The 20,069-nt window shown below is 37.2% G+C and overlaps 1 protein-coding gene and 1 pseudogene across 3 annotated transcripts; both read right to left on the bottom strand.

Moving 5' to 3' along the window:
• Positions 1-699: 699 nt before the first annotated feature.
• On the bottom strand, positions 700-18,520 carry LOC107792779 (uncharacterized protein At3g49140). Of its 3 annotated transcripts, none has more exons than XM_016615014.2 (12): positions 18,357-18,520; positions 16,977-17,100; positions 16,043-16,274; positions 15,812-15,914; positions 15,650-15,714; positions 10,370-10,489; positions 10,178-10,276; positions 3,907-4,063; positions 3,116-3,225; positions 1,504-1,653; positions 1,035-1,130; positions 700-895 (listed from the first exon to the last, which is right to left on the bottom strand). In XM_016615014.2, exons 1-12 carry the CDS (start codon positions 18,391-18,393, stop codon positions 785-787), a joined length of 1,404 nt encoding a protein of 467 aa, XP_016470500.2. In that variant the 5' UTR covers positions 18,394-18,520; the 3' UTR covers positions 700-784. The 3 variants fall into 3 exon arrangements, with proteins under 3 accessions (XP_016470500.2, XP_075100076.1, XP_075100075.1); XM_075243975.1 differs by having other exon boundaries at positions 1,504-1,649; positions 3,112-3,225; positions 16,043-16,268; positions 18,357-18,519; XM_075243974.1 differs by having other exon boundaries at positions 1,504-1,649; positions 3,112-3,225; positions 18,357-18,518.
• On the bottom strand, positions 4,839-5,020 carry LOC142176920 (small nucleolar RNA U3; annotated as a pseudogene).
• Positions 18,521-20,069: the final 1,549 nt, after the last annotated feature.

Raw genomic sequence — 20,069 nt, 5'->3', positions numbered from 1 at the left:
AATAAAATAATTACTTGTTATGCTCTTACTACTAAACCACTTGAATCAAGCTTTTATCTATATAATGTGCGCCTAATCCACGTATCATTAGTTGTGCTCTAGCACGGGGCTAATAATCCCAAATATAAATAACTCTGCAAAAGAGTTATCTATCAAAACAATACCCTTACAATAAGTTGTTATTTTAATTTTTAAGAAATGTGTTTTTTTTTTGGGGGGCATGCAAATGATAATCTACTAAGAAGGTGCCCTTACTATTTTGCCAAATGATGAGAGAATATTTGAGTTATAAAGTGGAAACTGGCCCTTCCCTTCTCAACTTAATTACCAATATGGAAGAAGCATATGCTGTAATCAGTGGCGGAGACAGAATCTCACCGAAGGAAGTTCAAAAAAAAAGAATTGTAGCTAGTGAGAATTGAACTTATAGATTTTGAACCCCCTTGACCACTAAGCTACACTTTTGGATTGTGTCAAGGAGGTTCAAAACTTAATATATAGAGGTAAAAAATAAATTTTACCTTATATATAGCGTAATTTTTCGGCGAAGGGGGTTCGGGTAACCTAAATCCGCCCCTAGCTGTAATTCACCTTCCTTTTTCCTTTTATGTCTTATCATAGAGAGCTTCATTAGAATTTAAATCCAGCATGTAACCCATTTACAGGAAAACATTAGAGAAAACAAAACTGGAGAGGAACTGAGAACCAACTGCATGCAAGAATTTATTGAAATATAGATAATATGTTTATTCACGAGATCTGCTCCCAAACAGTAAGATTAAATTTAAAGTGAGTCCAAATCTCCAGCTCTTTCAGGAGTCCTAAACTTTTTGCGGCGGGACCTGGGAAACAGAAGCTGCCGTATCTGTTTCTCAGCAGCAACCACTGATGTTGCCTGCACAGTAATATTAAAGAGGTTATGGTGAAAATCAAAATCATGTTTTTTTTGTGATATCCCAAGTCATTGTTACTGAGCAAAGTTTCACTAGAATATCAGCGAGCTTTTAAAGCCAAAAGCATTTTGTATCGCTTACCCTAACTTTGAAGGGGAAACGATGAGTTCGTACTTCAGTTCCCGATAGAACTCTGACATCCATGCCAAGACTGTCAAATCCAATCAAGTTTGCTCTCTGCAAAAAGGTGGAATTATATTAGGGATTTGCAAATATTGATATGTAAAAGATATGAAAAAATGTTCCAGATGGTATATGTTAGCAAATTCGCCTCTTCCCGCTGAAGTAGGAAATGTTGGAGTTAGCTATGATTTTTACCAGTTAGTTTAATTTTGCATGATGTAAAAAGACGACATAATCAATCAAATATTTCTCCAAATGAAACAAAAAATTTAAAAAGAGGCGGGGAGAAAGGACATGAAGGTAACTGCCAAAGTTTACACCAGAAATACCAGATTTCAACTTCTACATGAAATAAACTTATTTTACTCCAAATCCGTTGAACGAATAAAAGTAAATTTGATAGTCCAAACTAGTGATAGAAAAGAACCTCAGCATGGAGTCCTTTCTTTCTGCAAAGAGCTTTAAGTGCAAATTTGCACTTTATTCCTTGCTGCCTAAACCACTCTACAATTGCTGGAGTTGAGTGTACAAGAATGTCAGGCTCAGCATCCTGGAAGTCATGCAAATTTACTGCTAACTGCACCAAAGAAGAAGGATGAGCATTGAACATGATATCGTAGCTTACTAAGGTGCTTAAATACTTTAAAGAACATACTTTTCTCATTTCTGCCCACTATGCTTCTACCATTTTTCAGTTCTTTCAAGGAAATCCTAAAAATAGACAACCCGTACATGCTCCACTCTATAAACAAAATTTACACGTGACAAAAGAGAAAGGCTTAGTCCATACTTATGCCCCTAAAATTTGTCAACATTTCCCCCTTACACGCCTAAACTACACGGGGGACTCATTAAACACCTCATCTTGCAAAAATGAGCCTAGTATACCCTTGCTCTGTGTATGATCACTTCAAAATGGGTTGTGCATAACTCGCGCCAAATACGTGTCTTATGCGTTTCCTAAACTTGAAAAGGAGAAAAATACAACACTTAAAAGAACACAACTACACCCAGGAATCTGATTTTAGTCGGCTGGAGTTCAATTAGAAGTGACCCCACTTTTCCACCCTCATTTATTTTTCCCCACTGAGAGCTCAGTTCCTCCGACTCCTTGCAAACACCTTTCTTCACAGCTTTGGATCTGTAATAAACCAAGAGATGTGAAGTAGATGACCGGAATCTGAACTTGTGTTTCTTGTGGGTTCTTTTTTCTGTAATAAAACAAAGTTGTGAAGAAATGCTTTGTCGGAAGGACCCTCCTCTTTGAACAAACAAACGTGGTTTTCCATTGAATTTCCAGTCACCCTTCATCTCACCCCCAAAGAAAATAACTCTGGAAATGTGGCGGTGAAATGAGACCTCTCCGACTTTTTAACATCTCACACGCTTCAAAATTTTAGCTTAGGACACCCAAGCGACATGGCAATTTACGGGTCTCAGACTCACTTTTTACAATTTGGAGTGCGTCAAAAGTGACTCACAAAGTTAAGGTGTGTAAGAGAATTTTTTTTGCAAGTAGAGGAAGAAAAGTGTGTACCAGCCGAAAGAGAAATAAGCATATTACGAGGAGGTCTAATTTTACTAAACTGATTAATTGCAGATACATGAATCACCTTTTTGCTGACACTAACTGACATGGACAATTTGTAGTTTCTACACTGCTGAATTCAACCTAAAGTTTAAACTGCTAGTTTCCAAGTCTGAACCACACCCCAAGCAACAATCCTACATATGAGTTGCAAAATATCTGTTTTGTCTTCTACAAAATAAACAAAATTGCATGTATAATATAACCAAGGAACAAGAATACAGTGCCAATGCAGCTTTATCTCGATTGTCTTATATTTCTCTAACCTCCACAGTTCACAAGCATCAAAAAATTTGTAAAATCTTGGCTTTTGCAGTTAGTTTTGCCTCGCGTACAAATTAATCTTGCCATCTCAAGCTTCAAAAGGTACTTACATATATACCTATACATGTGATAGCGCTATTTCATTTCAAATTGTTACAAACATAAAATGAGTTTAAAGTATACATGCCTGAGCACCATATACAGAAAATAGCTCAATCTTGATGATTTCCAATCTGTAAATAGTCGATAAGCTGCAGCTCTTGTCGTAGCTTGAACCGAAGCTCAAAGTTTCTCCATCTGGAAGTTAAATGATTGAATTAATACAGATAATCAAATAAAACAATCAAAACAATCTACTCGAAAAGGCAAAAACTACTGTGGCGAGAGATCTTTCACTGTCACACTGATCTGAGATATATCATTTCTAAACTATAATGACACCGTCCCTACAGAACATCCACACTGCAAATGCTGCAAACTGATAAAATTTTCAGCAGGAGAAATAAAAAATGGAAATGAGAAAAGCACCATTCAGTTGCAGTTATTAAAGACTATTGATGAAAACCCACACTGACTTCCTCAGCAGGAAATGCATTGTTGTAAACCAAAGAAGATATAAGACAAAATAAAACAGAACACTCAGGGATAAGAAATATGTTGCTTTTTAGCTCACAATTGGGCAAGGGTAAATGCAAAATCCAGTGTCTATTGACCTGAAGAATGACCTCCTAATATCTCAACTTCCTAAAAGATGGTTTAAATTAGAAGTGATCACTCAGCAATGCCAAACACCATCTATCAGTTTAGACGTATAGAGCAATCATCCCTTAAATGAAGGTATCAACAGAAGAAACTCTTTTTACTTATCAAGACAACAGATTATCACACCAAAACTACTTAGAAGAACATTTTCTAGCCTTGAATTTGAAAATTTCCTGCATCCTCTTGGTGTGAAACGAATTAATAGTTTAACTTTACCTTTCCAATCCGAGCTGTAGCCATCACCAACTTCATCATCACTGAAGAGCCTTCGAACATAAAATTCTTCTTCCAGAAAGGCAGGCTTGAGGTGTCCCCAAATTGAAATGCCATTTGATGGATAATCCATCATCTTAGCATGTTCCATGTCAACAGCCTAAGAAATACACAAATTAGTGTACATTTGAGCAGAACCAAATTGGGAAAGGTCATTATCCAAAGAGAGACAATAATTAGATAATTTACACAAAGTTGTACCTGAAACTGTAGGGCAGTATGCTAGAAGAATTTTATTATTTTTCCCCTTGTATTTTACTTGGTTGGCACTTTTTTCTTTTGATAACCGAGGTGTTTGGGCCAGCTCGCACGCACCTCAACTAATTCCACGGAATACCTGCTACCTTCCACTAGCAACAGTTACCAAGTAACTCTATCCACTAAGACTTGGACAAAGATGAAGAAATCACCTAGTGTTTTTTCCTCCGTTGGGATTTGAACCCGAGACCTCATGGTTCTCACCCACTTCATTGACCACTAGGCCACACCCTTGGGTGCTACTTGGCTGGCACTTTTGCTTCTCAATAACTTATTATTTGGTAATTTTCACCCTAACCTTGTAAGTCAGATAGCAAATACCCAATAACCATTTATCTCGTGAAGTATAGGAAAACACACATTTCTTGTGACCTAATTTCTTTCTTTGGGTTTTCTTTTTTTCCTTTTGATCCTTTTTTTTTTCTCTTCCTTTATTCCCTCTTTTCTTTTGCTGAGGTATGGATGGTGGTATTCAAAAAATAAGCGTGTAACTGATGAATGAGTGATGAAACAATAACAAGACAAACGTGTCAACACAAGTGTACAGTATCTATGATTAATTGTCACCCCAGGTGATCATAAGGAGCATAGTCTAACTAATTTTTTAAATATTGAAGAGTCTTTTGGACAGCCATTAGACCGCCCCAGCACACCAAGATTGGGGTTGAAAAAGATCCTCTATGGCTCCATGACTCAAAAGCTATGGGGGCTGCTAATCGCGGTCTGGTCTAATGGCCTTGTTTCATCCACCAGACTTGGTTTCTGGCCTATAGAACAGATCCTGTCCAAGTAAGGTTGTAAGGAGCATTAGTCTATTTTTTTTTTAATTGATAACGTTAGTATTTATTAATAAAGTCAGTACATAGGTTGTACTGGGAACCATATTTACAGGTAAATGCTAGCTGGATGTGCTAGTGTGCAGTCCTAGCAAGATCCTAGTATGTCTAGGATTGATAGTGTATCTTCTGTGTAAATCTGTTTACACCAAAAACAAAAAAGAAGAATACAATTGAGTTTGATCTTCTGCACTAAGTTGCTTCTGTCTTCAAAACATCTAGCATTCCTTTCTTTCCAAATTGTCCACCAGATGCATGCTGGAACAGTCCTCCATCTATCTCTGTTAGTTGCTTCAGCTCCAGCTTCTTCCCAACTAAAAAGAACTTCTGTAATCCTGCAGGGCATTGTCCATGAAATACCCCTTAGACTAATAAAAATTTTTCATAGTTGGTCTGTTATCTTGCAGTGTATAAATAGATGGCTAACTGTCTCCGCATATTCCCCACATAGAAAGCATCTTGAACACAAAGAGATTCCTCTCTTTATGAGATTATCCTGGGTTAAGACAGCCTCCTTTGCTAGTAGCCAAGTGAAACAAGCTACCTTATAGGGAATCTTGGTTCTCCATATATGTTTCCATGGCCAATCATTTATATGTAGATCACTTTGATTCAAAATCTTATATGTTGCCTTCACCTGATAGACCCCTCTGTTGTGCCTCTGCCACCAAAGTGAGTCCACCCCTTCCTGTATTCCTTTGAATGCTTCCAGCTTGTTGTAGAGGTCAGTTAATCTTGCTATCTCCCAATCATATAAAAGTCTTCTAAGGGTGAGTTCTCATCCTTGAGAAGTCCACATTTCAGCTACTGTCTTCTGTTGGTTTTGTGCCAAACCAAACATATCAGGGTAAAGTTCCTTTAGACATCTATGTCCCAACCAGTTATCATTCCAGAATGATGTTTTCATTCCATTATTCACTCTAATTAAAGTGTGATTCTTCATTGTAGGCCAAAGTGCCCTGATGGATTTCCACACACTAACTCCATATGATGTGCTGACTTTCTTTGACACCCAGTTATTTTCCTCACCATACTTAGCTTTGATCACTTTGCTCCATAAGTTTTGGGATTCTTGAGAATATCTCCATAGCCATTTCATTTTGAGAGCCTTGCTTTGATTCTTCAAGTTTCTGATTCCCAGACCACCTTGCCTTTTCGCCATTGTGAGGGATTTCCATTTGACCAAATGGAAGACCTTTTTTTCCTTATTCCCCTGCCAAAGGAATGATCTTCTAATTTTGTCTAATCTCTGTATAACTCTGGCTGGAATTGGGAACAAAGACATCATGTAGGTAGGAAGTGAGTCTAAAACTGAGTTGATTAAGACTAGCCTTCCCCCCATTGATAGATATTGTGCTTTCCACCTTGACATCTTCTTCTCGCATTTTTCAATAACTGAGTTCCAAATCTCTTTGGATTTAGATCTTGCACCCAACGGCATCCCAAGGTATGTAGTAGGTAGAGACCCTACTTCTCCTCCCAGTACAAAAGTCAGTTGCTCCATATTATAAACTTCATTAATGGGATAAATATGGCTCTTTCTCCAGTTGATGTGGAGTCCTGAGATTCCCTCAAACAGAACCAAGATAATCCTCAGAAACCTCAGTTGCTCCTCTTCAGCATCACAAAAAACTAGAGTATCATCAGCATATTGGAGATGTGTGATCTCTAGACTGTTTGATCCATTCCTGTCAACCTCAAAACCTTTAACCCATAAATTGACTTTAGCTGCCTTTATCATGTTGTTCAGGCCTTCCATGGCTATAATGAAAAGGAAGGGAGATAAGGGATCACCTTGTCTTAGACCTCTATAAGCAGGGAAGAAGCCTTCAGGAGATCCATTTATGAGAATGGAGAATCTAACAGTAGAGATACAGAATTTCATCCAATTGACCCATTTCTGTCCAAAACCCCTTTCTTCTAACATTTTCAGCAGAAATCTCCAGTTGACATGATCATAAGCCTTCTCAATATCTAGTTTACATAGAATTCCTGGTTTTTTCTGTTTGATTCTTGAGTCCACAGCTTCATTAGCAATCAACACTGCATCCATTATTTGTCTTCCTTTGATAAAAGCCATTTGTTGAGCATCTACTAATTTGCCTACCACCCTCTTAAGTCTTTCAGTCAAGACTTTTGAGAGCAGCTTGTAGAAACTCCCTATCAGACTGATTGGTCTGAAATCTCTCAATTCTTTGGCCCCCGTCTTCTTTGGAATCAAAGCTATGTATGTTGCATTGAAGCTTTTCTCAAACATCTCCTGGGAATGAAAGTTGTTGAAAGCCTCTATGATGTCCTGCTTCAAAATATCCCAGTACTTAATGAAAAAGCCTATTGTGTATCCATCAGGACCTGGGGCCTTGTCTCTTGCACACATCTTCAGGCAGCTCAGGACCTATTGCTCTTCAAATTTGCTTTGTAGAGACTCCTTCTATAATTCTGAAATTTTGGGGCAATTGTCGAAATTGGTTGCAGGTCTCCACTCTTCAGGTTCTGTGTATAACTTCTTGTAGAATTCAATGATCTCATTCTTTATTCTGTTTGGCTCCTCCACTGTTTCATCTTGAATCACTAGTTGGTCAATATTGTTGCATCTCTTGTATGCATTGGCAGTACGATGGAAAAACTTTGTATTTCTATCCCCTTCTTTGAGCCACAGGGCTCTTGATTTCTGTCTCCATGCACTTTTTTCATTCTTGAGGTGGTCCTCAAATTCCATGAGGATAGCTGCCTTCCTCACTGATTCCTCCTCTGTCAAAGCTCTTGATTGTTGTGTTGCATCAAAACCTGTCAATTAACTCAGCAGTTTTGATTTTTGCATTCCCAGATTTCCCTTAAAACTTCTGCTCCATTCTTTTAACTTACCTTTGAGAGCTTTTAGTTTGCAAGCTAAAATATAGTCTGGTCTTCCTGAAAATTCAAAAAAAGACCACCAATTCCTGATTCTGTCATCAAAACCTTCGGAATTCAGCCACCAATTTTCAAACTTAAAGTATGATTTATCTTGCTCCCAAGCACCACAACGTAGGGCCACAGGGGTATGGTCAGAGATCAGCCTTTGTTGGATAGTTTGCTTGATATTTCTGAAGCTATCATCCCATTCTTCTGAAATTAGAAATCTGTCAATTCTAGAAGCAGTGGTATGATTATCCCCTTTGAACCAAGTGTAGGAGCCTCCTTCGAGTTGAAGATCTATCAACTCCATGTCTTCTATAAAATTTGAGAATTCCACCATCTCACTGGACCTCCTCGAGCAGTCCCGTTTTTCAGAGGGGTACCTTGTGACATTAAAGTCACCACAACCTGCCCAAGGGCCTTCCATCAGGCCCCTCACTGCACCAATTTCCCTCCATACTGTTCTTCTTTCTATTCTGCAATTAGGAGCATATACCCCTGTTATATGACATTGGAAGTTCTGTAAAAGAGCCTCGAACTTACATGTCAAAGTGTATGCACCAATCTGTAACACCTCCCCTTTCCATACTCTGCAGTCCCATAATAACAAAATTCCCCCTCTCGTGCCACTAGCTTCTAAACATGCATACCTCACCCATCTCCCACCCCAAATTTGACTGACAATTTTCTTGATTTCCCCCTCCAATTTTGTCTCCTGCAGACAAATAATGTCTGCCTTCCAATTGAGTACTTGACTCTTTATGATCTCCCTTTTCTTCTTGTCATTTAATCCCCTTACATTCCATGTTATTAAATTGATCTTCATATTGCAAGAATAGACAGATCTTTTCCCCTATTTCTTTTCCCATCACTCTTAAATTTGACATCAAAAGAGGCCAAACCTTTTAGTTCCAGTGAGCCTTTGAACCTTTGTTTCTTCACCTCCACCTCTGTCTCCAATCTTCTGACTTGTCTACAGCTGTCAATTTGCATGAGTAACTCCAGTGCTTCTTCTTCATGGCCTTGAAAGTCTACTCCGAACATTTTTCCCAATTTAATCATATCCTGATGTACCCACAGTGTCGCATCCATCTCTTTTTCCATTAATGAATTGTGGTGTTGTACTGAGAGAGGAGTAACCTCCTCCACCTCCCAATTTTGATCAGAATTGAGGTGACATAACTGCTGTTGGTGCTCCAATCTGGTATCAACTTGATCTTCCCCCATTTTCATGCATATAGTATCCTCCCCTGCCTTCTGTCCCGATTTTCTTGTCTCGGCTACACATTCTGGCTGGTCGCAATACATGTGTGGTATTGCCTGTGCCATAATTTCAAGGTTTGCAGTGGGAATTGGATCCCCTGCGTTGGTTTTTTGAATTTTCGAGCAAGAGGCGCTGCCCAGTTCCTCAATAAAAGGTGTCATTCTTTTTTCTTCAGTGGGCTTGCGTAAAAGGTCATTAAAAATGACCTGGGCTGCAGAATCAGGCCCATTTAATTTCAACTCATTATTTGGATCATTAAGGCCCAGATCAATTGTATTTAAACTTGGACCTTGCATGTGTTGCACACGTGCCTTTCCCTTATTTTTAATTTGCAATACAGTACACTCCATGTTCTCGCCCATCACGTCTACAGCTGTTTGACTGCCTTTATCCATTAGTTGCTTATAGGGTTCGTTTGTCCACTGGTCTCTTGTAAGGAGCATTAGTCTATTCCCGTAGCCAATGAGGCCTGACTCAACTTACAAGATTGAGGCCCCAAGAAACCGCCAAACCTCTTCGCAACAAGGATAGTTAATTCTTCCTCTTGTGAAGATTATCTTAATATTTCTATTCGTCAAGTAGGTATTCAGAGCTTTATTTGTGAAGGTTATCTTAATATTTCTATTCGTCATATAGTTATTGAGAGCTTTACTTTGATATAAGTCCAGAAAAAATCGACGAAATCCAAACTTATCAAAAAAGAAAAGGTCGAGGATCATAAGTTGAAACTTTCTGTGTTCTGCTTTAGAGCATTAAAGTTTTGTCTTATTATACTTGAATAAAGCGACCCCAACTAGTTTGGATTGAAACATAATTATTAAATGAAATAAGCTGTTATAGTGATATTGTCTGCATTTTTCTTATGTACATGCTCCTTAGATTATTTCTTGCAACAGTTCGTTTATGAAAGAAAAAAAAACTAGGAGGAGAGTTGCTAAAACCTAAAAGAAATGATAACCACCTTAGTCAAGCACTTTGCAAAATAAACTGGGTGCAACTTGCTAGAACTATCTGGCATCGCCCAATCAACTTGATAGTCGGACATCTCAGAATTTTCAACCTGGCAAAAAAAACTAGGATACATATAAGAATAAGAAGAACTAAGGCTAGTCATCCGACTTATATAGTGAAGTAGCAGCAGTTGCTTACTCACCTCTAAGTAATTGTCCAAGAAATAAGTATCATCAATAGAATCACCTATGAAGTTGCTGTAGTCAGATGATTCTGCCCTCCTCTTCTCATATTGGGAGAAATCCATTCCAATCAATGCATTCTGAAGTAATTCAGTAAAATAGAGATAGTAGAAATTTCAGCACGAGAAACAAATTCCAATCAATGCATTCTGAAGTAATCCAGTCGAATAGAGATAGTAGAAATTTCAGCACTGACCTACATGCTTAGGACCCAGATATTTCACGACTAATCTACGCTCTTACAACTCAAATTCCAATATAACTACATTCTTAAACAACTGGTTATCAACCTCAAGACAAGTCTACTTCAATGTCAAAAACGAGACACTAGCCACTCCATATAAAGCCAGAGGAAGAACTTTCATTAAAAGATCCCACAGGAGGAAATACAATTTAAAGGGGAAAAACATATTTAAGTCATTAACTGCGACATATGAGCTTCCATTCTAAATTGGTACCTAGTCTGGATAAAAGAGACGAATTTTGGTAAGTTGACGGCTACCGTAAAACTATTCAATTGGATCACATCCTACAGAAAGTACAAGTACAAAGAGGATAAAATGCAAGGCCACTTGAGATAGTTCGGTCATGTTTTATATGGACATCCAATTGCCCCAATTTGCGGATTTGACACAAATGATTAAAGGTGTTAAAATTTTGTGATACCCCAACTGCTTTGTACATGTTGTATATGTTAGACTTTATATGTTATGTGCGCTCATGTGCGCATAAAATAAAATTACAGGTTATAACAGTATTTGTGTATGTCGTTGGATGTTAAATGATGTTTTCCTTTGACCAAGCGAGAAACGATGTTTGGAACCTGTTAAACATGATTCAAATTCGCTTCGAGTTGGTCAGACGAGGTTTGAACAGAAAGAGAACACTTAAATATCACTGGTACAACATATGTTATATTATTACTATTTCTTTTAAATGACTTGTCCAAACGGTAAGTTATAGATTATGTTTTCTTTATTTATGAAATACAGATTCAGTTGTGGAGATTGACACCGTGCCATAGACAGAGTGATTGACATTGAAAGACTGATGTCTTTTGTCTGGGCCAGTATAATATGTGTATGGTATCATGAGACTTGTGTTTTCGGCACTCTAGAGATGCTCCATTAGTTACACTTGAGGTGTGAACTCAGTTATGTAAAAAGTCTAGTTAAACTTTAGTATGTTAAGATCCTTGTGTTAGATCTTTACGTTGACAGGTTCTTATGATAAGACATGGGATGTATGAAAGCTGCCTGTGAGGTTGAGATTGTCTAGAGGATGCTTCGGGTTGTGGACGGGTGTGCAAAATCAAGGGAGAATCAGGGAAACTCTGACAAAATTCTTGTAAATTACAGGTAGGCATGCTAGAGGGTCAACTTCCCGTGTCTCGGTCATGATCCGAGTTTGGCCGTGATAGAAGGGAACGAGATAGTCCAAAAATTACATTAGGAAAATTGTCTCAAAAAAACTATAATCTTGGAATCCACGAGAACTTAACAAAGAACTCTACACAATAAAACAAAAGATCCAAATAATGATATCAAGTTATCAACTATGTGCAGGTTGGATATTGGGATGACAGCATGATTGAACCTTTAGCCCAAGAAATAATTACATGGCATGCATGATCCTTTGGACATTATGTGTAACGACTCGGCCGGTCGTTTTGAGTATTATAACCTCGTTCCCCCATTTATTGCTCAATTTGTGCTTTACAGTTGTTATATGACTTGTCGGGGTAATTGGTTCGGGTTCGGTGAGGTCTTGGGATGAATTAGAACACTTAGTTCCAAAGTTTAAAACTTAAGTTGAAAAGGTTGGCTTGATGTCGACCTATGTGTAAACGACCCCGGAATAAAATTTTAATGATTTCAATAGCTCTGTATGGTTATTTTGGACTTAGGAGCGTGTCCGGAATATTATTTGGAAGCCCGTAGCTAAATTAGGCTTGTAATGGCGAAATTAGAAATTTAAGTTTGGAAGTTTGACCGGGGGTTGACTTTTTGATATCGGGGTCGGAATCAAGTTCTGAAAATTTTCACAGGTCCGTTGTGTCATTTATGACTTGTGTGCAAAATTTGAGGTCAATCGGACTTGATTTGATAGGTTTCGGCATCGAATGTAGAAGTTGGAAGTTCTTAGTTTCATTAAGCTTGAATTGGGTATGATTCGTGGTTTTAGCGTTGTTTGATGTGATTTGAGACTTCGACTAAGTTCATATGATGTTTTAGAACTTGTTGGTATATTTGGTTGAGGTGCCGGGGGCCTCGGGTGATTTTCGGATGGTTAACGGATCAAATTTGGACTTAGAACAATTGAAACTTGTTGCTGCCTACCGATGCAATCGCACCTGCGGAAATTGGCTCGCAGGTGCGAGCCCGCAGAAGCGACAAAATGGTCGCAGATGCGGCCTGGGCAAAGGGGGACTGGCACCGCAGAAGCGTCCACCAGACCGCAGAAGCGTACTTCTTCTCCGCAGAAGCGAAGGCAGTCAAGCGGAACCGCAAATGCGGTTAAAATTCCGCAGAAGCGGAACCTCTGGGCAGTGTACAAAAACATAGGGTTCCGACATTTTTGTCATTTTGGACATTTTCAACACGGTTTTGAGCGATTTTTCGGAGAGAATTCACGGGAAAACTTGAGGTAAGTCACTTGTGATCTATGTTAGTCAATAATATTGGATTATCATTGAGTATTTCGACTAGATTACGTGTTTCTTGCTGGAGAGATGCTATACAGGAAGAAATCAATGCCCAAGAAAAAAATAAAAAGACTTAGTCTCATTGCCTGCAGGGAAAGAAGCCATTGGCTGCAAGTGGATTTACAAGATCAAGCATAAAGCGGATGGCTCGGTAGATAGATCCAAGGCTAGATTAGTAGCTAAAGGATTCCTTCAAGAATATTGAGTCGAACCCCTTTAGAGATAGGGAAAACATTTGCTTCAGATTGCTAAACACCATTCGTGGCATTCTTGCCTTGGCTGCAATCAAAAGGTGGCCTTATTTTAATTTGACGTGAAGAATAGAATGCCTTTCAACAACATAAGGGAACGGGGCAAGAATAAGTTTCTATTCAACCTCTTCTAACTCCAGGCTTCTTTCTCCTAGGAATCCTAACTTGGTATGCAAGCTCAAGAAAGCGATTTATGTTACGGCCTCCGGCAAGCTAAAGCAGGCACCAAGAGCTTGGTTTGAAAGGTGACAGCAGCATGTATAAGAGCCGAAATAGGAGTAGGTGAAATTAGAGGATTTGGACTTAGGGATTTCAAAATAAGAATTTAAGATTTGGAGGTCGAATTGATGTCTGAATTTGGTAAATTTGGTATGGTTGGACTCGTGGTTGAATAGGCGTTCATATTTTGTAACTTTTGTCGGGTACCGAGGCGTAGGGCCCACGGACGATTTTTGAGTTAAATTTCGGATTTTATTGGAAAATTAGTATTTTCATATGGAATAAATTCCTATGATTTATATTGACTGAATCGAATTAATTGTGACTAAATACGAGGCTTTCGGAGGCCAATTCGCGAGGCAAAGGCATAGCGGAATAAAGAATTACACGGTTTTGAGGTAAGTAACATTTCTAAACTTGGTTCTGAGGGTATGAATCCCTAAATTTTGTGTTATATCAATTGTTGGAGGTGACGCACATGCTAGGTGACGAGCGTGTGGGCATGCACCATAGAAATTGTAACTTAAATAAATTTTGTGGAGTTGTAAAAATTAAAGAATCATGTTATTATCCGAATATTCTCCACGTGTTAGGGAATTGAGCTGAGACTCGTATTAAAGATCATGTTTAGGCTACGTGCCGATATTTTGGGACCCATAAGGTCGTGCTGCTATTGAATTTAATTCTTTAAAAATATACATTTCATACTCAGCCATGTTCATTCATTGTGAGGATATTTACAGGATCGGGGATGTCCGCCTGCAGCAGGCCATATCGGCTTTATCATTATATGGATCGGGGATGCCCGCCTGCAGCAGGCCATATCGACTTTATATCACGCTTGGGCTGAATGAGCCCCTCCGGAGTCTGCACCCCCACAGTGAGCGTAGATGATTTATATTCGGGATGGACTTCCCAGGGCATGGACTTGCCTTATTTATATATTATTCGGGATGGACTTCCCGGGGCATGGACTTGCCTTATTTATTTATAATTATGATGAATTTCCCTGACATGGATCTTGTCCGAGTCATTTACATTTGGGGATAAATTTACCCCTGGGCTGGATTGGCCTTATACAGTAGTGAGTGACTGACTGTCAGTCGATGTGTATATATACATGGGATGGATCTCCCCTGGGTTGGATTGGCCATATACAACACTGAGTGATTGAGTATTTTGAGATTTGAGTATACGAGGTTTCCACTGAAGTGCATCACATACAGTATGTATATTGGCATGTAGATATAGAGATGTCATATTCCTCATATCAGTCATAATTGAGCTATTTTACTTGTACTGAGGTTAACTGTTGAACTTGAAAGCATGCCTACCTTTCTGTACTGTTATTTCTATACCGGACTGTACCTGCTGAACTCGTCACTACTTTCAGCCCAAAGGTTAGTCTTGTTACTTATTGAGTTGGTTGTACTCATACCACACTTTGCACCTCGTGTGCAGATCCAGATGCTTCCGGACACGACGACTGTTAGATCTCAGAGTGTTATCAGTTGGAAACTATCAAGGTAGCTAGTTGGCGTCCGCTGACTTTGACTCTCTTCCTTTCAGTTATTGTAATGTTCTATATTTTCAGACAGTGTTTTTATCATGCAGACTTTGTTATCATTTAGATGCTCATGTACTCAGTGACACCGGGTTTTGGGAGTGTTTTATATCCGAAATTATGAGGTTTTCTATTGAATTCAAATATTATGTTTTCAAATTTAAAAGATATTGTATTTTATTGAGGTTGTCGGCTTACCTAGTATTGAGATAGGCGCCATCACGACAGATGTGATTTTGGGTGTGATTTTGGGTTGTGACAATATGAATAGAGAAATGACACATAGCCAAATTGATGCTAACAGGTTATTTTTTTGATAAAGAAGACGCCAACAGATTATAACTGCATTGTGCAAAAAAGCATAACTATTCACTAAGTGATTCAGAGAAGAGCATGCTTATGAAGATACAGATAACAATATCTGACAAGAACACGCAAAGCTCAATCATGATCTTCAAATTAACCACAAAAGATAAATATCCAACTATGTATAAATCTGTACCACGGGATTACTTGCATCACGATCTCGCAAGATATTCTTGTCATCATAAATTTCAAAGAATATGTCTGAACACATTAAGGCAAACCATCAACTATGAATTTAATAAGGGAAAAGGATCAAATTACAACATTGTGAGGAACACTACAACAGAAACAGCCAAACCTCCATATTCATCAATCACGTACTCAAATTCTGCCCATGACTCTTGTTCGTGAGGTTCACAATGAACCATGCCAGGGAATATCAACAAAGCATTGCTATTAGCCTGCAATTAAAAAAACAGACACACCATCTGAGCCATCCAGATGATATATGCTAGTACTTCTGCCATGAAAACTTTCTCCGCTTCATGTAGAACGGATATAAGATCTAATTTATACAGCATAAGGAAACCTCAACAATTGTCCTTGCTGTTTCAGCAGCTGTAAGTTGAGTATCACGAACTCTTCTGTGGTCTCGCATTCCTTCAAGAGGGTGATAGCTATGATTCCCGACATAGTTAGAGGAATCAGGAAATGAATCTGGGTAATCTGCTGCAACTGAAAGTCTTGAAAGGCTACTCTCACGTCCTACAGGCAGCCAATGCAATTGTGTAGCTCCGAGGAAAGGATTCTCAGGCCTGAAACTACATAGAAGCACATATATCAGTTGAAATTTAAGGACACAAAATTTAATCAGAAAAAGTCAAACTTTGGTAGAACCAGAATAGCAAAAGTAAACAAATTGCATGACAAGTCCAATAAGCACTCAACTAGAGTCTCCAAAATGATACACCGGAAGCCTAATCTCTTTCAAGGAGTACATAACTAAAGAACCTTGTAGCTGAAAAGTCTCTCGTACATAACTAATATGTTGTCCGATTCTGACCAAACTATTCCTTCTCAACCTATTTAGCCTTGATGGTTTGTAGAATCAAATAATACCAAATTTAATGAAGAGAGAAAAGATTCTAAGTTCATTCCTACTGTTCATTCTAGTGTTGTTAAAGGCAAGCTTGGGGAGCTGTTAAGCCCTGAAACTCGGTGTAATTAAAATGAGTGCTTTGCCTCGCTTAATGTCGACACTTTAGTATAGGTACCCAGACCCTCTATCTTGAAGATAGCAGCACTACATAAACCATAGCTGACAAACCACTATTTTTACGGCTGACCGTTGACTTAAGAAGACGTTATAGATTAGTATGTTAGTGATTCTGAAAAGAAAATTAGGATATTGAGGATTAGATTGGAATAAATCAGAAATATTAATCAAGTCAAGCACCCTTCTGTTCATGGGCTACAGATTCTCAATCTTTTTTTTAATCAGGAGAGATTCTCAAGTTACATACCTTATACCTGAATGGTCAGAGAATCCCTGAACCTCATGTGATGGTTTGATCAAACTGCTTGTAACTCCAACTGATACTGAGCAACCAACTCCATCAGTATGACATTTGAAGCAATGCGAAGGACCTACAACAGCAGCCAATATCTTTAGAGAAAAAGCTAAACTAAGGACCACGTAAAACACACAAAAAAAATAATATACCTAATAAAGACACATCTTCTCATTAAGATGATGAGAAAAGAGTAATTAGGCTTTCATCTAAATTTTATTTCGATAAACAAATCAAAACTCCGATCAAATATGTCTAGAAGCAAAATCAGGAGCACAGAGTGTTAACTTAGGCTGAATCACTCCAAACAATTTAAATAGAGCGCTGAATCCATTTCCACAACTCAATAAATATTTTTTTTTAATAAACATAAACAACTTAAAGTTCTTGATATTGTCGAAGCTCTTCTGTTTTTTACTTTCAAGAGGTGCAGAAGAGACACAACGGTGCCACCTCTCGTACCTTTTGCCACCCTTACCAAGCAAGAATGTTAAAACTCTCTGTGCACATTTGAAAGTCGGTCGTATTCAGACATTAAACACCAAATAAAGATATTAACAATATGGTAAAATAGAGGCTACATCTTATGCAGTAGCGCGCTTACGAGGTTTTTGGTATTCAGTCACCCATAACACTTTTAACAATAACTAACAGAGACTACCCTTCTCTTTCTGGGTTTCAAGAAATAAGAACCAATAAATGATATACAAAATCATTCATTTGCAGATAAATGCAACAGATGCAAGAGGCACAGTGTTTGGTTCTCCCAAATCCTTCTTAGACCTGTTGTTTTCCAAAGCAGAACAAATTATTTGACATTATAATGACTGGAACTCTACGCACATAAAAGACAACCAGAAAACCTGCAACTGAAGCAAACAGCGTGCAGTAAAAGCTCAAGAAAAACAAAAATACTCATTAAACAGTTAATCAGTAGGTTGTCCCACAGTGACTGATGTGTGGCCATAGGAAAATAGAATTAAAAGCAACATTTAGACACCATAATAAATGCCACTAAGGCAGTATAGTTAAGACATACAACCACCATTGCAATAGAAGTACTAATTGCCCAAAAATAATACCTCCATGACAATACAAGAAACTACTCATCGAATACTGCTGCAGTATACAAGAGAAAAAAATACACCCAAAAAAATCAAAATTAATTCATAAAGGATGCTAATTTTATTATGTCAACCCAACAAAATATGAAATGAAAAAACAGAAATAGATTCTCTCTTCAAACAGACAGAGACAAAAAAGAAAGACTTTCAGATCAAAAGCTACTGTAATTGAAACAGTAAGAAGAGAAATAATATTTGAAGGACTTACTGATGGAGATTGATGAAGAAGGTGCGGAGATGAACATGAAGAAAGGAGAAGAACAAAGAACTGTGTAATTAAAGAAGTGCGTAGAGCGCAAAACGTTAATAGTAATTAGTATCGAAGATTTTTGGTCGCTCTGACCCCAAACCGGAGCGAGTCTCAGTGGAAGTCTGATGAGTGGGTCAGTGGGGGGCTTTAGACACAGGTGTCGTTTTCCACATGCTGATTCGGACGCAGATCATGTGCGGCTAATATGTATGTACACGTGACTTGTGTTGTTTAGAACGTCATTTAATTCGTAGTTTCGCACTATAGTTAGGTTAGGTTTTATTTTTAGTTCAACTTTTCGTGCGACATTTTGTAAATTACATAATTATATCGATAATTTGACAAAATATTAATTTTATAAAATTATGTTCTAATATATCATCTTATTTTAATAAATTTTTTTGTTGTTATTTTATTATTTAATATAGCATGCTGAAATATACAAAATCTATACAAAATCAAATAATACACATTATATAGTAATCAAATAAATTATTTGTTCCTTATTTATTTATTATTAAATTAGCAAGTACTTAGTGCTATACATTTACTAATATAACTCTTTATTTTTTTGTCAATTAGCTTAACATTTTGATACTACTTCTCTTTTAATATAACATAGATATATATTTTCTTACTCTGAATTTTTTTTTTTTTAAACTTATGTTATACTCTTCAAATTTCTTCAATGGACTAAATTTATCAATAATTGTTTTTGAGTGTTATTTATTTATCTTTTATTTTTTAATTAATTTAAAATATAAATATCATATTATTATCTTTATCTCCTATTTTCGGACATTATTTTCTATTGTAATATTTGATTAGTTATTTCATTTGTAGTTTACTGAAAATTAAAATAATATAATATTTTTTTTTGCTAAATTATAATTTTGGATTCATCAAAAGCATAAGGAGATAAACCTTTTATTATATTTATAAAAACCCACCAATATTTTTAATAATTATTAATTTGTGTTATATATAGTATGCTTATATTATGTATAATTTCCTAATTAAAATTTAGTTGTTTTTGTTCCAAATATTTTAATTTTATTTATTTAGTTTTTATTTATAATACGAATATTATTGTATTATTTTTCTAAATGAATGGTGTTGAATTAGTTCAAATGGACTTATATAGTTATTGAATAAATATTTTGTTCTATATGTTCTTTATTCTATTATCCAATGCTTAGTATTGTACATTGTTAATAGAAATTTTTATTAGCATATTACTTTGTTTAATATTTTTGTCTGATCTCTTTCTACGACTGATAATTATTATTTTTTTAAAAAGAAGGTTAATGACTAATTACGTGGAAAATTCTCATTAGCCTATTTTGAAACAAGGGACCCCATTACATATCCAAACCAACTGAACCGTACCTGCCCCAAAAAACCCACTCACCCTGACCCACAAACTAATAACCTAAATTAAAAACAGATTTCACTTTATTTCTCATCCATCGTATTCTCTCATCTTTGCAGACCAAATTCCCTATCTCCCACCTGTCAAATTGAATTCTCAAATTCAACAAAATCAATTCGTAGTCCTCTATAATGTTGGAATCTGCTATTTCTTCTCGTGAATCAGGTAAATCCCGCACATATTTTTGCGGATTGATTGCCAACCAGTTTACTGCTACGACACCTATGAATGGTGGTAGT

Source organism: Nicotiana tabacum, chromosome 22 (assembly GCF_000715075.1).
Source record: "Nicotiana tabacum cultivar K326 chromosome 22, ASM71507v2, whole genome shotgun sequence".
Classification (NCBI taxonomy): Eukaryota; Viridiplantae; Streptophyta; class Magnoliopsida; order Solanales; family Solanaceae; genus Nicotiana; species Nicotiana tabacum.
The sequence above is the reverse complement of the archived record's forward strand: the minus strand, read 5'-3'. Positions and strand labels throughout refer to the sequence as shown.